The following is an 18,413-nucleotide window of genomic DNA, read 5'->3' on the forward strand; positions in this document are numbered from 1 at the left end:
AACAGAAGAAGAGGAAGAGTTTGGATTTATAGCCCCCCTTTCTCTCCGGCAGGAGACTCAAAGGGGCTTACAATCTCCTTGCCCTTCCCCCCTCACAACAAACACCCTGTGAGGTAGGTGGGGCTGTGAGAGCTCCGAGAAGCTGTGACTAGCCCAAGGTCACCCAGCTGGCGTGTGTGGGAGTGTACAGGCTAATCTGAATTCCCCAGGTAAGCCTCCACAGCTCAGGTGGCAGAGCGGGGAATCAAACCCGGTTCCTCCAGATTAGATACACGAGCTCTTAACCTCCTACGCCACTGCTGCTCTCAGAAGGTTGCTTCAGAGACACAGACTCATTACAAACAGATTTGTGTGCGGATAAGCCACCCCCCGCAACTGATAGATGTGTCACCTACCCTCAGCTAAAACGTGGAGCTCTTAAATAGCAATGAGAAACAGATCTCAGAACCAATACAGCACAAAGCTTGGTGTAACTTACTGATGTGACATGCACAAGGAGGAGTACAACTACTGGTCGATACAACCACAAAAAGGAAAATAAAATGCATCCTTTTCCATTCTTTGACTCTTTCATTTAATCAACGTCCAAATTTGGAAGGACAAAGATGCTCAGCTGACTGAGGCTAGCAGCAAATGACTTGTTTTTGCATCTGTTTCAGTGCATGTCTTGGATATGATATTGGGCTATGATATTGGGCTATGCCAACCACCAGGGAAATGCAGCTCCTAGCCAATAACCTGGTATCTGTAAAAGTGAACTGATACAATTAAAAAAAAAATCTCTCAAGATGGGAGGTTAGCCATGCAACTAAGGCACAGATGCCGCTTTCATTCAGAATTATTCCTCTTTTCATACAAAGACCAAACTCTGGAGGAAGCACTACAGTTTTATGTGAGTGTATACCGGGGTCATGTCTGTGAAAGGTGATCCTTACTTACAGGCAGAAACAATCCTGTCTGGCTAAACTTTGTCATATGATGCTTTCGTGGCTCCCCTTAGTGGGAAGAGGGACCCAACTGCTTACCACAGATATTTAGATAGATCCTTAAAACTTTGCTGGGAGTAGGCAATAAAATATCACAAGAACCAAGCTCCAGTAAGTCACAAAAAATAATGTATTTTTCTCGGGAGATAAAGAACTGTTAACGAATGAAAAAAAAATCACATCAGAAAAAGTTCAGAGTCCACATTTCTTGTGTAATAAAGTTTCATACTGCATTGTTTCATTAACCCCCCCGAAAAAAACCAGTTCTCCAGCTACTGAGCTGTTCCCAACTTTGCCTCAACATTTTTCCCCACTGGATGATCTTTGCTCCATTCAAAGTTCTTCTTTTGTTCTGCTCAGTTTGGTGGCGTGTTCTTCTACAAATTTGCTCAAGTGCTCCAGAGATCTCTCCCCACCTTCAAACTTAATAGGATTCGTCTTCTTGTTGCTGGGAGCAAAATAGATAGTGGGGAACCCTTCTGCTTTGTAGCTGTCGTTGGTGATGTCATTGGCAGTAGCATCCATCTTGGCGATGACCAGGTTTTTCTGGTTCTTGTATTTCTTACCCAACTCTAGGTAGATAGGTTCAAGTTTCTTGCAGTGCCCACACCAGGGAGCATAGAATTCTATGAGGACATCAGAGTTAGGATCCAATACTATCGAGTCAAACGTTTTACCAACTACAATCTTCACGGGTCCCTTGTTATGTTTGGGGATCGGCTGGGATTTCACGATGGGTTTTAGTTTACCTGGGAGGGAAAAACAAAAGAAAATATGTCATATAGATGACGTTTGCCACACTGTATTCTTGAAAAGAGGTTTAAACGAATGAGTTCTGCTAGCTCAACTCTGCCTACACTATACTCTGACTCAGATAATGTTAATATGGTTAGCTGAGGTGCAGTGGTTGAGCAAATTGTATGCTTCTGCATTAGAATAGAGTCATGAATAAATAGAAGAAGAAGAAGAATTTGGATTTATATCCCCCCTTTCTCTCCTGCAGGAGACTCAAAGGGGCTTACAATCTCCTTGCCCTTCCCCCCTCACAACAAACACCCTGCGAGGTAGGTGGGGCTGAGAGAGCTCCGAGAAGCTGTGACTAGCCCAAGGTCACCCAGCTGGCATGTGTGGGAGTGTACAGGCTAATCTGAATTCCCCAGATAAGCCTCCACAGCTCAGGCGGCAGAGCGGGGAATCAAACCCGGTTCCTCCAGATTAGATACATGAGCTCTTAACCTCCTCCGCCACTGCTTATCATTCATTTTTACTTGCTGCCTTTGTCAAAACCACTATTTTGTACTTTTGATACAAGAGCATTTATAGTTTGCTGAATGACTATCATCAAACTTTCAAATGGAGGTGGAAAACAGGGCTAGGTAGGCACTAGGACCCAAGTGGAACATTCTACAACAAAGAAGGTCTGGCCTGTTGGGTTCTGTGGTGGAGGAATATACAATCTACTAACATCTCTTTGTGAGATAAAGTACAGTAAGCAAAAAAAAAAAAACCACGTTCAGTTTTCCTAAGTGGCTGCAAAGAAATGACCCTCACTCAACCCAGCAAGAGCCTAGCAACAGAGCACCTTCAGTTTGGTAGCAACTGTCATCAACATCATTTGTCCAAGATGTCAAAATAGCACATTGGGATGCATGTGATCCTTTCATGGGAGTAACAGCCCATGCTCCAGAAAGAATGGTAATTTTTTTCCTGCTTGTTCCTAGTGAAATGTATTCTTTTTTCCAGACTCACAAGATAAGAACATAAGAACAAGCCAGCTGGATCAGACCAGAGTCCATCTAGTCTAGCACTCTGCTACTCACAGTGGCCCACCAGGTGCCTTTGGGAGCTCACGTGCAGGATGTGAAAGCAATGGCCTTCTGCTGCTGCTGCTGCTCCTGAGCACCTGGTCTGCTAAGGCATTTGCAATCTGAGATCAAGGAGGATCAAGATTGGTCGCCATAGATCGACTTCTCCTCCATAAATCTGTCCAAGCCCCTTTTAAAGCTATCCAGGTTAGTGGCCATCACCACCTCCTGTGGCAGCATATTCCAAACACCAATCACACGCTGCGTGAAGAAGTGTTTCCTTTTGTTATTCCTAATTCTTCCCCCCAGCATTTTCAATTAATGCCCCCTGGTTCTAGTATTGTGAGAAAGAGAGAAAAATTTCTCTGTCAACATTTTCTACCCCATGCATAATTGTATAGACTTCAATCATATCCCCCCTCAGACGTCTCCTCTCCAAACTAAAGAGTCCCAAACGCTCCAGCCTCTCCTCATAAGGAAGGTGCTCCAATCCTTCAATCATCCTCGTTGCCCTGCTCTGCATTTTTTCTATCTCTTAGATATCCTTTTTGAGATGTGGCGACCAGAACTGAACACAGTACTCCAAGTGCAGTCGCACCACGGCTTTATATAAGGGCATGACAATCCTTGCAGTTTTATTATCAACTCCTTTCCTAATTATCCCCAGCATAGAGTTTGCCTTTTTCACAGCTGCCATGCATTGAGTTGACATTCCCATGGAACTCTTGGGTGAAGACAGATGCAAAGAATTCATTCAGCTTCTCTGCAATCTCCCGGTCATCTTTTAGCACATCTTTTGTTCCTTCATCAGCTAACGGGCCTACTGCTTCCCTAGCTGGCTTCCTGCTATATTTCCTTGAGCACAATTTCAAAGCAAATCCTATAAAGCACAGCAAACCACCTGTTGTATATTCCATTGCTCCACGGGGACACTGCGGTTGTGTTAAAAATGGAACAGAAATGTCAGGCACCATTGCAGAATGAGGTTTCAGCTGTTCTCAACCAGGGTCAGGAACCCTGTCTAACGACACTCAGACCCTGTGGGATTTAGCTCAGTTTCGTGGAGCCTGTAAGATGGAGATGTTCCACCAGGGCTTTGGTAGACAGTAATGGTTGAGAAGATCAGCTGACCTCCCTTCCTTCCTCCCGCTTCCTGTTTCTCCTTCCCTGCCTCCATCCTTTGGAGGACCTTGTGTTCGCAGCTATTGTTGGCCACTGTGTACCACCCACTGTGAACCAACTTACCACTGAGATTACTAATATATAGTAGGTTTGTCGTCTGAATGCCATCTGTTAAGTGGAATTAAGATCGTGGTTTTACATTGTATGTTTTTAATGTATACATGATGTGTTTTTATACTGTAATGTATTGTTATTGGAAGCAGCCCCGAGCCTGGAGTGGCCGGGGGAAAGTGGGGTATAAATTGAATAAAATAAAATTTTAAGTAGTAAAATCTGTGCTACTGGAACTGCACTTAAATATGTATTTTTCTTCTAGCTCATACACTGTTGGATCCAAAGCACTGTCATTGAGAATGCAAAGGGGAGGACTGGATGTAAAATATTTGATAAATCTAAGGCCCCTTCCACACATGCAGAATAATGTACTTTCAATCCACTTTCAATGCACTTTGAAGCTGGATTTTACTGTGTGGAATAGCAAAATCCACTTTCAAGCAATTGTGAAAGTGGATTAAATGTGCATTATTCTGCATGTGCAGAAGGGGCCTATGAATGTGAATATCTGAATGCTCAGAGCTAGTTTCTTGTATACATGGTTCTACGTAAAGATCTCTCAAGTGAGTATTTATTTCCTCGAAGAAAGCACCAGATGTGCAATAGCCAGCCAACAGCTAAATTGGGAGGTAATGAACAATAGTTACCAAATCAGCCATAACATACCTTTTTTGAATGCTACAACAAATTCCCGTAGCACATCCGAGTCAAACTCTTCTGGTTCCATGGCATATTTCTTGCCCCCTTCATCGAAAATTGCAGCGTTGACGTCCTCGCCACTGTCTATCAGACCCAGGTCCTTTATCTCACTGGAGTAGTCTTCTTCATCAGCAATGGCAAACGTATATTCCGGGAAGTCCTTCGCCACCTCCAAAACTTTGTTCCGCCAGTACTGGGTAGCTGGAAATCAAACACACCAGAAAAGTTCAGAGATTTCTGCTTTTCTGGTCACCGGTTTTTGCAAAGTGACCCTTTTCAAAGGCATACCTACCCACGCGATAATCAAAGCTGAAGTCTACCATATAATATACGACTACAAGCGGCTTCTTTCCGTATCTCTTAGCATCATTGGACGTCTTGCGATGACCAACCAGAGGCAAGGCATGTTTCACCACATGATCTGTAATCGCAGCACCATCGGTGGACTCCTGTTTACAGGGGGAAAAAAACAAGACGCAGGATTTGAAAAAGTTGCTAATGTATTTACTTACTGTTTTGCCACCTATATTTTTCATCTTGCCCTTCCTCCCAAAAGCTCACAGAGGCCTATTTCAGAATTCTTTTTTTTCCATAAGGCTGAGAAAGTGCAATTAGCCCCTCCTGGCAAGCTTTCGCAGTGGAATAGTGATTTGAGTGTGGATCTCCCAGATCCCAGCTTACTGTGTCAACCACCATTACGCCAAATGCAATCTGGATGCAGATCCCAAAATTCCTACACAAAATGTTCAACCTGACAGTCTATGGAGGTTACTAAGTACACTTTATACCATCCTGTCTGAGGAAATCTAAGAATATGGAAATATTCGGGATTATTCACTATTTCCTGCTGTGCCAGATGATCTTCTGTTCATTAACAGAGAAGCTGATTTATTCATAACATAACCAGTAGTGATGATGAAATGGTTTATTCTGTAATGAGTTTACATAATCTTCCCCACTGAAGACATTACATTTCTCCTTCCAAGATGCTGACTGAAAGTACTTCCCAATCTTTTCAACTTGCTCTTCCCCAGCGCTGTCACAGTTTAGACAAGGTCTCCAATCTATGGCCAGTGGTGGGATCCAAAAATTTTAGTAACAGGTTCCCATGGTGGTGGGATTCAAACTGTGGCGTAGCGCCAATGGGGCTGGGCAGGGGACGATGGGGGCGTGGCCGGGCATTCCAGGGGCAGGGCATTCCTGGGCGGGGCTGTGGCAAGGACGCAGCCGCTGCGCCGGTCCTTGGGTGGGAAACGAATGCACACAGGCGCAGGCTGCCACGCACGCCAGTGCACCTCCTGCTAGACGGCTTCAAGTTCTGCGCGCTACTGCTGAGAGGAGGGGCGTAACTAAGACAAAAATCACGTGGCAAAATCACCAATTAGTAACCCCCTCTCGGCACACACAAATAATTAGTAACCTACTCTTGGGAACCTGCGAGAACCTGCTGGATCCCACCTCTGTCTATGGCCCTTCAGATGTTCATGGACTACAATTCCCAACTGGCCATGCTGACATGGGCTGATGGGAACTGCAGTCTATGAGCATCTAGAGGGCCATAGGTTGGAGACCCCCCCCTTCCTTCTGGACAATGGCTCAAGAGAACTCTTAGAGTTGACTGCCAGGATCCTCTGTATTGTAATTGCAAGATGCTCTTAACATAACTTCTGAAATGTTTTATTCAGTTTTCAAATCATCATTTTATAGGATTTTTAAAATATTTTGTTATATGTTCTTTTATAAATTTGTATTTTTAAAGCATATCTGAATGCCATTAAATATTTCAGTTCAGGTTGGAGGCCCCTGGTGTAGCCCATATCCTTCCCCTTGTTCAATCGAAGTATACTGAGTTCATATATGTGAGAGTCAGAGTGATATAATATTTAGACTACCATATTGGAGACCTAGCATCTAATCCCTGCTCTGCCATGGAAGCTCGTTGGGTGATTATGGGCCGTTCACATACTCTCCACCTAACCTACCTCACAGAATTGTTGTGAGGGTAAAATGGAAGAGAAGAGAACAACATAAGCTGGTTTGGGTCCCCACTGGAGAGAAAGGTGGGATATAAATTGAGTAAATTAATTGTAATGATAATCTAGCTTTAATAATGTCCTTAAGGGAGGACATTTAATGGTTTGTTGAATTCAGATAATCATTTTGATCTTTATGAGAACTGCTTCCTCACACTGAATGGCAAGCTCAGAATACAAACAATGAATCAATCTCAGTGCAAGAAAACCCACCACCCTCTACAGCTAAAGGCCTGAGTCAAAACCTGATATAAAGGGCCTTCTGTACTGAAGAGAACCAATCAGTTAAGCGTAGTGCATAGCACCAAAGATAACTTGCAAAAGGCTGATAGAGTTCATTTTATTCTTCAGCTGACATTGATACTCACTTTAATATCCAAGACCTGCATTTTGGGCTCATATTTGGACTGAAATTTTTCAGGCTGCATCACCACCAATTTCCCAAGGTCGACTTTCAAGAAGCTCGAGATTTCGTTGCTGAAGGTGTGATGGAATTTGTAATCCTCCCTTAGTTTGTTCGCTTAGAGAAAGTTGAAACAAACAAAAACCCCAAATCAGAAAAACAACCAGAGCCGCTGAACCATGAATGCAAACAGTTAATCCGAAGAGTTTTGTTTGCGACATAAGAACGCAACGGAGGAATCCAGCATTAGTAAAATGACACGTCAATAAGGAAAACACTTACCAGCCTCTTGATAAAGTTGGTAGGCTGGCTCCTGATCCCCTTTGAAGAGGCCAATGATGATGACATCATCTCCATCCTTTATAAATTCTTGCACTTGTTTGATAGCCTGGATTTGTTTGGAGGGGGGGCCGGCCTGCTCTATCATGTAATCCACAATTCCTAGGTTTGAAGAACAAAAAGAAAAAGGTGTTATTGCTTGGTTTTAAAAACAAATCAATTAGTGACACACATAAAGATCAATTAGCAGCCCCAATAGCCCAGAGCAGCCCGAGCTCATCAGAGCTTAGAAGCTACTTGGGGCAGTACTTGGGCAGTACTTGGATGAGAGACCACCAGGGAAGATTGGGGCAGCCATGCAAGGGAGCACCAGGGAAAACTAACTCCACTCACGTCTTGCCTTGAAAACCCCACGTGGGGGGAAGTTCACTGGATTGCAATGCTTCAGTTGCAACTTGACAGCACAATCTACCTTTTGAAATTCAACTCTGTAACTTCATTTTATACACAAACACAGAATTGAAGACTGGGCCTTGAGTGGCAGTGGCTCAGAGCAATCCAAAGCAAGTCTCCTCAGCAGCAAGTTCCCTTTTTTATTACAAAAAGAAAAACCATACAAACAAAAGTACATTTTAAAATATTGCAAGGGAAGCAGTGGCGTATTGCCAATGGGAACACGGGGTATTCCATGGCCCCAGGCACATGCCGTTTTGCCCCAAGCCGCCTGCTGCGGAGCCCCTGCCACACCCCTGGCCTCCCTGCAGGCTGGCTCCTGCCCTCCCCAGGCCCCAGCAGCGCCTGTCTGAGCCGCCTCCCTTAGCCCTGACCTTCACCAGCCTCCCTGCTGGCTCCTGTAAGTGGGGAACGGGAGGGGGGGGGGCACCGGGAGCTGGTCATGCCCACGGGCATCATTTAGGCCCGGTATGCCTTGGCACCTGCTGCTCTGCCAGGTCTACCAACACCCTTCTGGTTTTTTCCCCAACACCCAAAAGGCCAGTCTGGCCAGTGGAGCAGCTGTATCTTAACATCTGTCCCTCCATCGGCCCACCAACACCCTCCCGGTCGCCCCCTCCAACCTCCAAAAGCCCAGCTCAGCCAATGGGACAGTGGTGTCTTGGCACCAGCCACTCCACTGAACTCGCTAATAGCTCCCCAGTTACCCCACAAACCCTATTCCAATGGACGGGGCAGTGGCGTCTTGGTGCCAGCTGCTCCCTCCAAAACCCTCCCAGTTCCAACCCCATCCCCAAAAGCCCAGCTCGGTCAGCAGAGCCACTGTGCCTTGGTCATCGCTTTCAGTTTTTTACCTCAACATGCATATGTGTGATATACTGAATGCTTGCAAAAACCTCCACTCACGCCCACTACATTTCCCCTGAGAAGCAAACTCTGTTTCACTCACAACACCCTCTACCCCCACCACACTCTGTTAAAAAACCTCTTGGGTTGGTGTCAAAGATGAAAGGTGGTATTTATTTAAAAATGTGCATAAACTAGAAATTTGAAACATCATCCATGACTACATACCATATTTTTCTCTTGGGCCATTGTAGTCGAACGGCTTTCCCTTACGGAAGATCTTGAGTGTTGGGTATCCAGACACGTCGAATTTCTTGGCAAGATCCGTTTCAGCAGTAGCATCAACTTTTGCCAGGGGGATTGGAGGAGTGCGTTTGCTAAGCTCCTTGGCTGCTTTCTCATATTCCGGAGCTAGTTGTTTGCAGTGTCCACACCTACAGAAAAAAAATATCCTGGTAATTTCAAGGAAACCTTTCCATTTTTAAGAGAATGGAAAGCAGCTTACTTCACTATAACTGAGAGATGAACAAAATGAGAGATGAAAAAAAAGAAAAAATCCTGTTTTCCTTAACATATTTTCAGATTTACAGATGACACCCCGGCTTGGGTAAGATGAATTACTATAGTTAGCTCCCATTTACAGATACAGAAGCAAACACATCAGATGCTTTTATAAAAGTCCACCATGTATGCAAGCACACACAAGAATAGCAACCATGTTTGCAAGGGGGTGTGGATGCTCATATGCAAAAGTGGGCTACTGTAGACAACCGGTCCCCCTCCCACTGTAAAACGCAGATTATACCAAATTCCTTTTGACTAGCGAATATGATGTAATTTCAAAAGAATGGATGCTGCTTTGCAAATGGTTCCTCCTTTTTACCCCAACATGCATGTGCAAAGATAACCAGAGGCCCAAAGCAAATGGATATCTATCGATATCTGTACTGCAGACAAAAACAGATGCCGTTTTTACCTCCGTGATGCTGCACGTCAGAAATCAGAGGCATCAAAAACCAGGTGAATGCACCTGGATGTAACATTACTTATTATCACTTCCCCTGTTCAGGAGATAATTACGCTGAAAGGAACACAAAAGCCTCCAGGGCTGATCTTGGTTAAACACAGGAGCCATGAGCAGACATGAAACTGGTAGAAGGAATGGGACAAGCAGCCAGGGTTCCCTCTTACCATGGAGCATAGAATTCAACCAAGATTATGTCAGCCTCATTCACAGTTTCATCAAAGTTGTCTTTTGTCAGCACCAAAGTTGCTTCAGGTGGAGGGGTCCAATCAGGCTGTGAAACCTCTTTCACTTTAGCCACAATTTCTTTAAAAAAAACAAAAACACAAGACACTGTAAACTGAAGGCGTAACGAAGAGCCTGATTTGTATATTGCAAAGATCCTCGGGAAAAGTACAGTGTGTCCCACTAACAAGCCCCTTTCTCCATTTTATCCTAACATCCCCCTGCGAGGTAAGTTATACTGTGCGAGTCTCTGGCCCAGGATCACCCAGCAAGCTTCCATGACAGCATAAGGATTCGAATCCAGGCCTCACAGATCCTGGTCTCCCTCTGTAAACTAGTACATCACATGTGAAAAAGCTCTTAGTCTTCCTTTATGGCAGATTTAATAAGCAAGAAAAGGCTAAAAGATTGTGCCCATGTAACGATGGCTCAGTTGAATCTCTGGCCCACCAATTACTACACTGTCTCAGATTCAAGGAAATCAGATCCAAGTATGTGAATCTTACTCCTTTACATTTACCCAATCTCCCCGATTTAATTAGATTACACTACCTGTTGGACAATCCTGATCCTTCTCTCTGTATGATAGTGGCAGACTTTCTCCTGGAAATTACTAAACGCCAGTAGATTTCCTTCAACCTGTATTGTATATACTTTTTAATCCGTTTTTTATTATTATTGTACTGTTGTCTATGCCAATAAAGGCTTGCTTCTCATAACCTTTATTTCACAAGCCACAACTGAAGGGGGGGCACTATGTTGGGAACCAATTACAACCTATGTGTAGCGACCTGCACTTGGAATGGTGATGCTTACCAGCTTCTGGTTCTGGTGGGTTTTCCGGGCTGTGTGGCTGTGGTCTGATGGTTCTTGTTCCTAACGTTTCGCCCGCATCTGTGGCTGATATCTTCAGAGGTGTATCACAGAAGAAGTCTGTTAACAGACTTTTCTCTGTGATACACCCTTCCGGAATATTTTTCAGCCGTAGATGCTTTTGAAACGCTAGGAACAAGATCCACCAGACCACGGCCACACAGCCCGGAAAACCCACCAGAACCAGCTGAATCCGGCCATGAAAGCCTTCGACTTACCAGCTTCTGTCCTTGAGCCTTCATAATCCACAGGCTGACCCTTCTTCAGAATTTTGATGGTTGGGTAACCGCCAACATCAAAACGACTTGACACAGCAGTGGCTGCCGTAGCGTCTATTTTGGCAACAGGGATGGGAGGGTCGATTTCTTTCAATGTTTTGGCGATCTTTTCATATTCCGGAGCAAACTGCTTGCAATGTCCACACCTGCAGAAAGAAGGGAGGAACTTCTTTTTGGCGACAGACCATCACAGGCGACAGACCATTTTGGCGACAGACCATCACAGCAAGGAGAGACGTGATTTTATTTCAGGGCGGTGCTAGGCTAGGTGTTACATCCACCACTCACTCGGCTTGCATTTTATGAAGTGGTAGACATTAAACACAGCAATGCAACAAAACAAAACCTCAAGGCGAATAAGGGAAAGAAGATGCAGGCTTTCAACAGTCACATATTTCAAATGCCTGTTTTTACCTTTTCTTCACCCTTCCATAACAAATATTTGGATATAATAAACATTCAAACCTGGGCCTCCCAGATATTAGCACTCTAAAACACTGTATCAGTGGTCTGCAAACTTTTCAGTTCAAGGGCCACATTGTATATTTTACAAATACCTGAACACTGAGAACTGGCTCAACTTGGCTGGGTCCAGCTTCATACTGCTGGTTCTTCTTATGAAGCTCCACCTCGGAAGTCCTAGTGGACTTCAGAAGCGGAGCCTGCAGTTTAACACTGAACCAGGCCAGGCCATGCTCAGCTCTGAATGGGCTTTGCCTGCCACTGAATGTGCCTCAGCAGAGATAGGAGAGGTGGATTAAATCAGTTGGTGGGCCTGATGTGGCCTGCGGCCCATATTTTGGGGACCCCTGCACTATACCATGCTGGTTTTAAAAAATGGGCATTCATGCTGCAGAGAAGGGGGGGGCAACACCCATATGGTGGACAACTACCACATCCTGTTCATTAAAGCGAGAAAACAATGCCACTGCCAAGCTTACCATGGGGCATAGAATTCTAAAAGCACAGTATCCTGGCCTTCAACAAACGTATCGAAGTTTGCGTCATTCAACACTAGGACACCATTTTCTTCTTTCACTTCGGAATCGTCATCTTCATCATCGTCCTCGTCCTCGTCGTCATCAACTTCCTCTTTGGCCAGAGATTCTGAGTTAATCAAGAAAAAAGAAATTGGCAATGAAATAGAGATGTAAACCATCGACACAAAACCCGTTTCTGTGAAAATAAAGGCGCAGACTGCAACAATTTGGTGTCCACAAATGGATCCCCAGTGTGCTCAAAAATTTGTGTTCGTGCAGGTGCAGCCATGAATGAGTGGCAACATCTAGGACAGGGGATGGATGCGAACTACATGAGAAGGCAAAATCTTATTGGCAGTCTTGTGTGAAAAACAGCTTGTATCAAGTAAGTTCATTGGTTCACCTAGCCTTGCTTTACTCTGATTGGAAATACTCTCCAATATGTTGGGCAGTGGTCTTTCTAGGCTGGCTACTGAAGACCTTTGCATCTGGAGATGGTGGAAATTGAATCTGGAACCTTACACATCTGCGCAGCACAGGTTGAAATACTGAGCTAAGGGCCCTTCCTCAAACAAAGTGAAATAATTTCAGTCAGAGGCAGAAAAGCCATCTTTGTTCATTCATGTAAAAAGGTGAATCTATTCATTCAATTAATTTGCCAAGCATAGTCAATCTAGCTTCAGCTGAAGCTATACTTCTCCTTCATATAGTATCTCATGAAGGAGAAGAAAATCAAAAGCTCCTTTGACTTTCCTGTTAATAAGTTGCTTCTACCATTAGAGAACACAACTGGTTTTATTGTTTCCTGTACAAAAAAACATGTGGAAAGATCAGATTAATTTCTTCCAGTCTGACAGAAAAAAACAGTAATGCTCAAGTTTTTTGTTTTAAAAAATCCTTGAAATTTTCCACTATCTTTGAAACCCTTTTTCAGAGCTTTCCTGCCTCAAGATTTTGACAGCTTGGTTCAAATCTGCACAGGAAATAAAGTTCCCCCATTTATCTGTGGGGATTGATCAAGTCCCCAAGGATCACTCACCCTTCTCCTCATCTCTTCATTTTCAGTCCTCAAGCATGCAATTATATTAGTAATTTCATAACATGCCCTACCAAACACAGTTCTATCAGTGACTCAATACATCTTTTGCTGTTTGTTGTCTGCCTTTTACTGTGTTGTTTCTTCATCGCTTAACATATGTTTAAATGCTTATGCTTAGTTTCTGATCTGTATTCAGACCTATGCTTGTTTTCAAATTTCAGCCATTCCAACCCTATTGCATTGCTTGCTGGATGTCTCAGCATACTGTGAAGCCTGCTGTGTCTCAGTGAGAAAGGAGTACTATAAATCATGCACATTTTTAAAAAATGCCTGGCCCAGTGAGCCACGAAGGTGCGGCAAAGCCAAAAACTGTGCAGGTCTGTTCTAGGACGAAGCTGGTAATAAAAACCATGGACAGTAGAAGTCTTCTTGTGTGTGGATGGTGCCTGAATAACAGGGGTGAGCAGTGGAAATTAACATTAATAGGGAACAAATGGTGGTGGTGTTCAGCCGAAAAGTTGGACCACGCTCTAGACCAGAAACCTACTGCTGACAGGTTTAGCACGAAATAAATATGGTATGCAGTTCGCTGTTCAAATCACGCTGCCTAACTCATTTCCCCATCCTTAGTTTGCAACCCAGTCAGAATGGGCTGAGGGGGTGGGGAGAATGATAAAAAGGCCGGTGGCGGGTATTTTCATTTTGCTACTACAAACTAAGATGGCAATTGTGAGATAAGTAAGCCATTATTTTACAGCTTGGAAGGCCTTTTTAAAGGAATTGCACGCTTTGCTGCTGTTGAAAAAGTTTTAGCAGAGGTATGCTTTTCAGAACTCTTATAGCAATTTTTATGTTCTCCTATGTACTAGGCAGGGACAAAACAGCAATGCAAAATAATCGGTCTTCTATCTTCAATGAAATGCAGTTGACTACTGGGAGAATCCCTGAATGATCTGCTGGAGAAATAATTCTTGCTTCATATCAGATACAAGGAACTCTTGGTTTAATTTTTGGCTTCAATCCCAACATGCGTTTGAGAGCTGAACTGATTATAGGACTTGGGCAGGTTTAATTGTGTGTTTAAAACCTGTGCGTTTACAAGACTGTAAACAAAATCTCCCCGGAGAACTCATTTGTGTAACAGACCAAACAGCGTGAACAAGCCGTTGTAAATTTCCTACAAAGTTATCTAGCCTTGAGTGAATCAGTTGCAGAGCTATGCAGATACACCTGTCTCAGCCCACTGAAATACCAAATGGGCTCAGAATGGAATAATACTCTTTAGGATTGCTCTGTTAGTCTTTACATCGTTTACCACAAATTAAGACAACTACCTAATGAGAATTTGTCCCGTTATATTCCAAAGTGAGCAGCACTTCACTTTCTATCTTGAAGCTTCCAGTGTTGTTAAAAATATGTTTGAAATCAATGTCAAGGTAAAAACTCTTCACTTACAAAATTACTTGGGGGGGGGGGGGTCATCACTTTGGCCCACCTGTATGCACTGAAACTACATATGTATATATCCCAGGACCTTATCAAGCAAAACTTTTAAGTCAACCTCTAAAAACAAGGCATCTGAATCTTCAGCTAGTACCAAGGAGGTATACAGAACTGAAAGACAGTCACAAGATACTTGACATGAAGTCCTTCAAATCACTAATAAAATCAAAAATGAAATAACTGTAGATGTTGTCAACTTGTGTACACAGAAAGCGTCTGGGAAAATCCACATCAGAAATATTTCACAAATGGTGCTTTACATCTCAGCCCTGAGGCCACACAATAAGCACCATTCAGCTCAGAAATTTAGGCAACTTCCAAAATATAAGTTTATTCAGAAACACCCCCAGCAGTGCAGCATACCTTACAAGACCATTTTCTCTAAAAAGAACTGGAGATCAATTATAAATCAAGAAGCTCACCCTGACTTCTTCCCCAATTTTTAGACAAATTTAAGAACTACCTTGACATGTCCTGCCTAGATATCCTCCAAAGCCAGCATTCTGTTTCCTCTGTAGCTAGAAGGACTCTTTGAAAGAAGAGAAACACAGTCTTCCCCTATTACCTGAATATCTACTATTGGGAACTGATGTATAGTACTATTGATCATGGAGGTTCCATCTATCCACATAGTATTCCCTTTGTCTTGATAATGAGTTTTGAATTACAGACTTTGAAGTCCATCAACGCATACAGCACAGCTGCTAGTAACACAGCAGGCCTTACTAAGACCTCAAAAATCCATGATCAAGAATTTGACAACCTGTGCACATTTACATCACCTTGCCAGGTAAGTTTTGAAAATTCAAGGGACTCTTGACTCCAAAAATACCAAAGAATGGAAGGTGGGGCCTAGACCACTGAATCTCCTTGCAGCAGAGCAAGGATTTTTATCTGCTGTGATGAACAAAAGAAGGTGCAGGAGCAAATACAGGGCCGGATTAAGACCTTTACAGGCCCTAAGCACTGAAAAGGTTATAGTACCTCCATATATTGTGTGTGTATGTAGACACACAGCATTTTAACTTACACAACTCAAAGATGTAAAATAATTTTTGCTGTTGCTTACTTATAACTTCATTTAAGCTATAAAAAGGTTCCCGCATTTTTAATTGCAAAAATCTTTGAAAGCCTCCTCAAAATTAATCTGACCCTGCTTCAAGACTTAGCAGAGCTAACGAGGAACAAAACGCTGGGGGGGCTCTTTACTCGAGGCCCCAAAGCAAATGCTTATTTTGCTCAATGGTCAATCTAGGGCTGCAAAGGTGCAGGAAACAGGCAGGTTTATCCTGGCAGAAGGTACATGCAGTCAAAGTTATTCATTTCAGCAAATGCATCTGAGACCCTCCAGCTTTCTCCCATGCAAAAAAGGGACACCCCCTCTCCCCTCCTCCTTCTTTCCCCCACTGCCCTCCTGGTCCCTCCCCCCGCCCAGTCGCACCTGAGCCCACCTGGCCTCCGCTTACCTGCGCCTGGCTCCTCTTCTTCGCCCTGGGCGAAGAGAGCGAGCTGTGCCAGCGCCAGTAGGAGGGTCAGCAGGCAGGCTTGGCGCACCTTCCTCATCTTCGCATGGGCCTCCGGATGTCTTTCCCAGGAGCAAATCCTTCGCGAAGCCCTCCTCCCTGATTGGCTGGGGAAGAGCGAGGGGCGATCGGAGCGGACAGCCAATGAGCGGCGAGCGGCTCCAAAGCGTGCTTCTTCAGAGCTGCCTTCAGGGTCCGTGCAAAAAAATCCTAAGACCCCCAAAAGAAATAAAAGGGTTTTTAAAAAATATTCGCGGTTGACTTTCCGCAAGGCAGCCTTTGCTGCAAAGGCTCGGTGGGACGGTGCCAAAGAGGCGTGAGCGTGTGAACGCGCACCGTGCGCGGAGTTTTTAAAAAACGCCCCTCTTGCTCTGAGGTGCCCCTCTCTGATTGGCTGGCCTGCAAAGGACCAATCAGGGCTTGCCACTCCGTTGCCCGTGCAAACAAACTCCCGGGCGGAGGGAAAGAAGAAAAGGACCCGGGGAAGGGGGTGGGGGGTCAAGGTTTGGGAATAGGTGGGCGCGGCCAGTCTGTCCGAAAAGACACATTGCTGTTTGGGATTGGGTGGGGGCGGTGAGGTCATAGGAAGGGCGTGGTCTCGAGGGGGAGTAACTTGATTGGAGCTGTTAACTTTGCTCCACGTCAGTGCAGGGTGGGGACTAGAAGAACTTTTCTGAGGCGCTCAAGTGTCACCTTTCCTTAAAGATACGCTCCACCTCCCGCCGCTGTCAAAACCGCAGCATGACCCTGAATGCAGTTTTGGCCTTCTGAGGTCAGAAGGGTGCAACTTTGTTTAGGATTGCTTTTTGTCATTTTTTTCCACTCTAGACGAGGACTTAATGTGCAACCCAGAACAGAGTTACTCCTGTCTATGTACATTGAGGTAAATGGGTTTAGACTGGAGTAACTCTCTTCTGGATTGTAAATCTGGAGTAATTTTTGGATTGAAGTCAGTGGGCTTAGACTGGAGTAACTGTTCTGGATTGTACCTCTGGAGTAACCCCTGGGGTAACAAGAGTAATCTCTGGATTGGAGTCAATGGGCTTTGATTGGTGTAATTTCTGGATTAAAAGTCTGGAGTAATTTTGGATTGAAGTCAGTGGGTTTAGACTGCAGGAACTTTTGGACTGTACCTCTGGAATAACTGTTATGGATTGAAGTCAATGGGCTTAGACTGGAGTAACTGTTCTGGATTGCGCTGTTGGACATGTTAATGTTAGGCCTGGTGCCAGAAGTAAAACAAAAAACAACAACACAGGAGTCTTGTGGTGGTGTAAAGGATGACAAGGTTTTAGTCCAATTATTTATGGACTGGTCAGATGCAAAGAGTGGGTTCTCCCTGTGCAAGCATTGTAGGTGGTGTGGGGCAAACCAGCAGGGAGGCAGGTAGCTCCCAGGTTAAATACAATGATGTCAAAATTCAAAGCAGATTGGTCAGGGTTTTCTGCATGTTTATGGAGTACGTCAAGCCACTGATGCTTGCAGCAGGTGGGACAAAATTTCAGTCCAGGAGAACCTTAACAACCAACCAGATTTTCCAGAGGATCACCTTTTGTGGACTCAAATTTTGTTTTGCTATTACAGACTATCATGGCTACTCCATTCAAACTATATGAAGAGGGGGAGTTCTAGTTTTCCCTGGCATACTTGAGAGTGAGATATATGTTGCAAGTCCCTTCTCAGTGCAGTTGCGGAATAGGGGCATAGGCCCCTTAATTTCTGCTAGGGGCTGGGCACAGGACTGAAGTTGGCCCAAGCCCATATTGAGGAATCTATATGAAATTATTTGTATGTGAAATTACTCATATATTTCCAGAAGCCACCAGCCATGAATAATGGGGAGGGGGGGTTCACTTGTAATGACCTGACCCTAAGTCAAAGAAAGAAAGCTCATAGACAAGAACCCAAGAGCCTCCTTTTTCAATGGAGATGAATCTGCTATAGGCAGCTTACAGTCCATCCAATTGTGGGGGAGGGGAGGGCTGGATGGAATGATGAGGCCTTGTGGCAGCGCGTTTACCTTCCCCAGGGCACTTACTCCGGCGGAAGTGTGGTAGACACACTGGTGGTCACCTGTCCCTCAGCCCCACCACCACAAAACCTGGAAGTCTGAGCTGTGACGGGGATGCCCCGATGGGATACCAGCATGGGGAGGATGGTCAGGATATTCCCAGGGGGTTAAGGGCCGAAGATCTTTGGTGGCATACGTCCTGTAAGCCCTATGGGGC

General features: G+C 44.5%; 1 protein-coding gene across 1 annotated transcript; it reads right to left on the reverse strand.

Annotated features, from left to right (window-relative positions):
• Positions 1–1,098: 1,098 nt before the first annotated feature.
• On the reverse strand, positions 1,099–16,548 carry PDIA4 (protein disulfide isomerase family A member 4). Its single transcript, XM_048511572.1, has 10 exons — positions 16,129–16,548; positions 12,082–12,247; positions 11,081–11,286; positions 9,932–10,070; positions 8,969–9,174; positions 7,445–7,603; positions 7,128–7,279; positions 5,019–5,175; positions 4,694–4,927; positions 1,099–1,735 (listed from the first exon to the last, which is right to left on the reverse strand). Exons 1-10 carry the CDS (start codon positions 16,223–16,225, stop codon positions 1,320–1,322), a joined length of 1,932 nt encoding a protein of 643 aa, XP_048367529.1. The 5' UTR covers positions 16,226–16,548; the 3' UTR covers positions 1,099–1,319.
• Positions 16,549–18,413: the final 1,865 nt, after the last annotated feature.

This window comes from Sphaerodactylus townsendi, linkage group LG11 (assembly GCF_021028975.2).
Source record: "Sphaerodactylus townsendi isolate TG3544 linkage group LG11, MPM_Stown_v2.3, whole genome shotgun sequence".
Classification (NCBI taxonomy): Eukaryota; Metazoa; Chordata; class Lepidosauria; order Squamata; family Sphaerodactylidae; genus Sphaerodactylus; species Sphaerodactylus townsendi.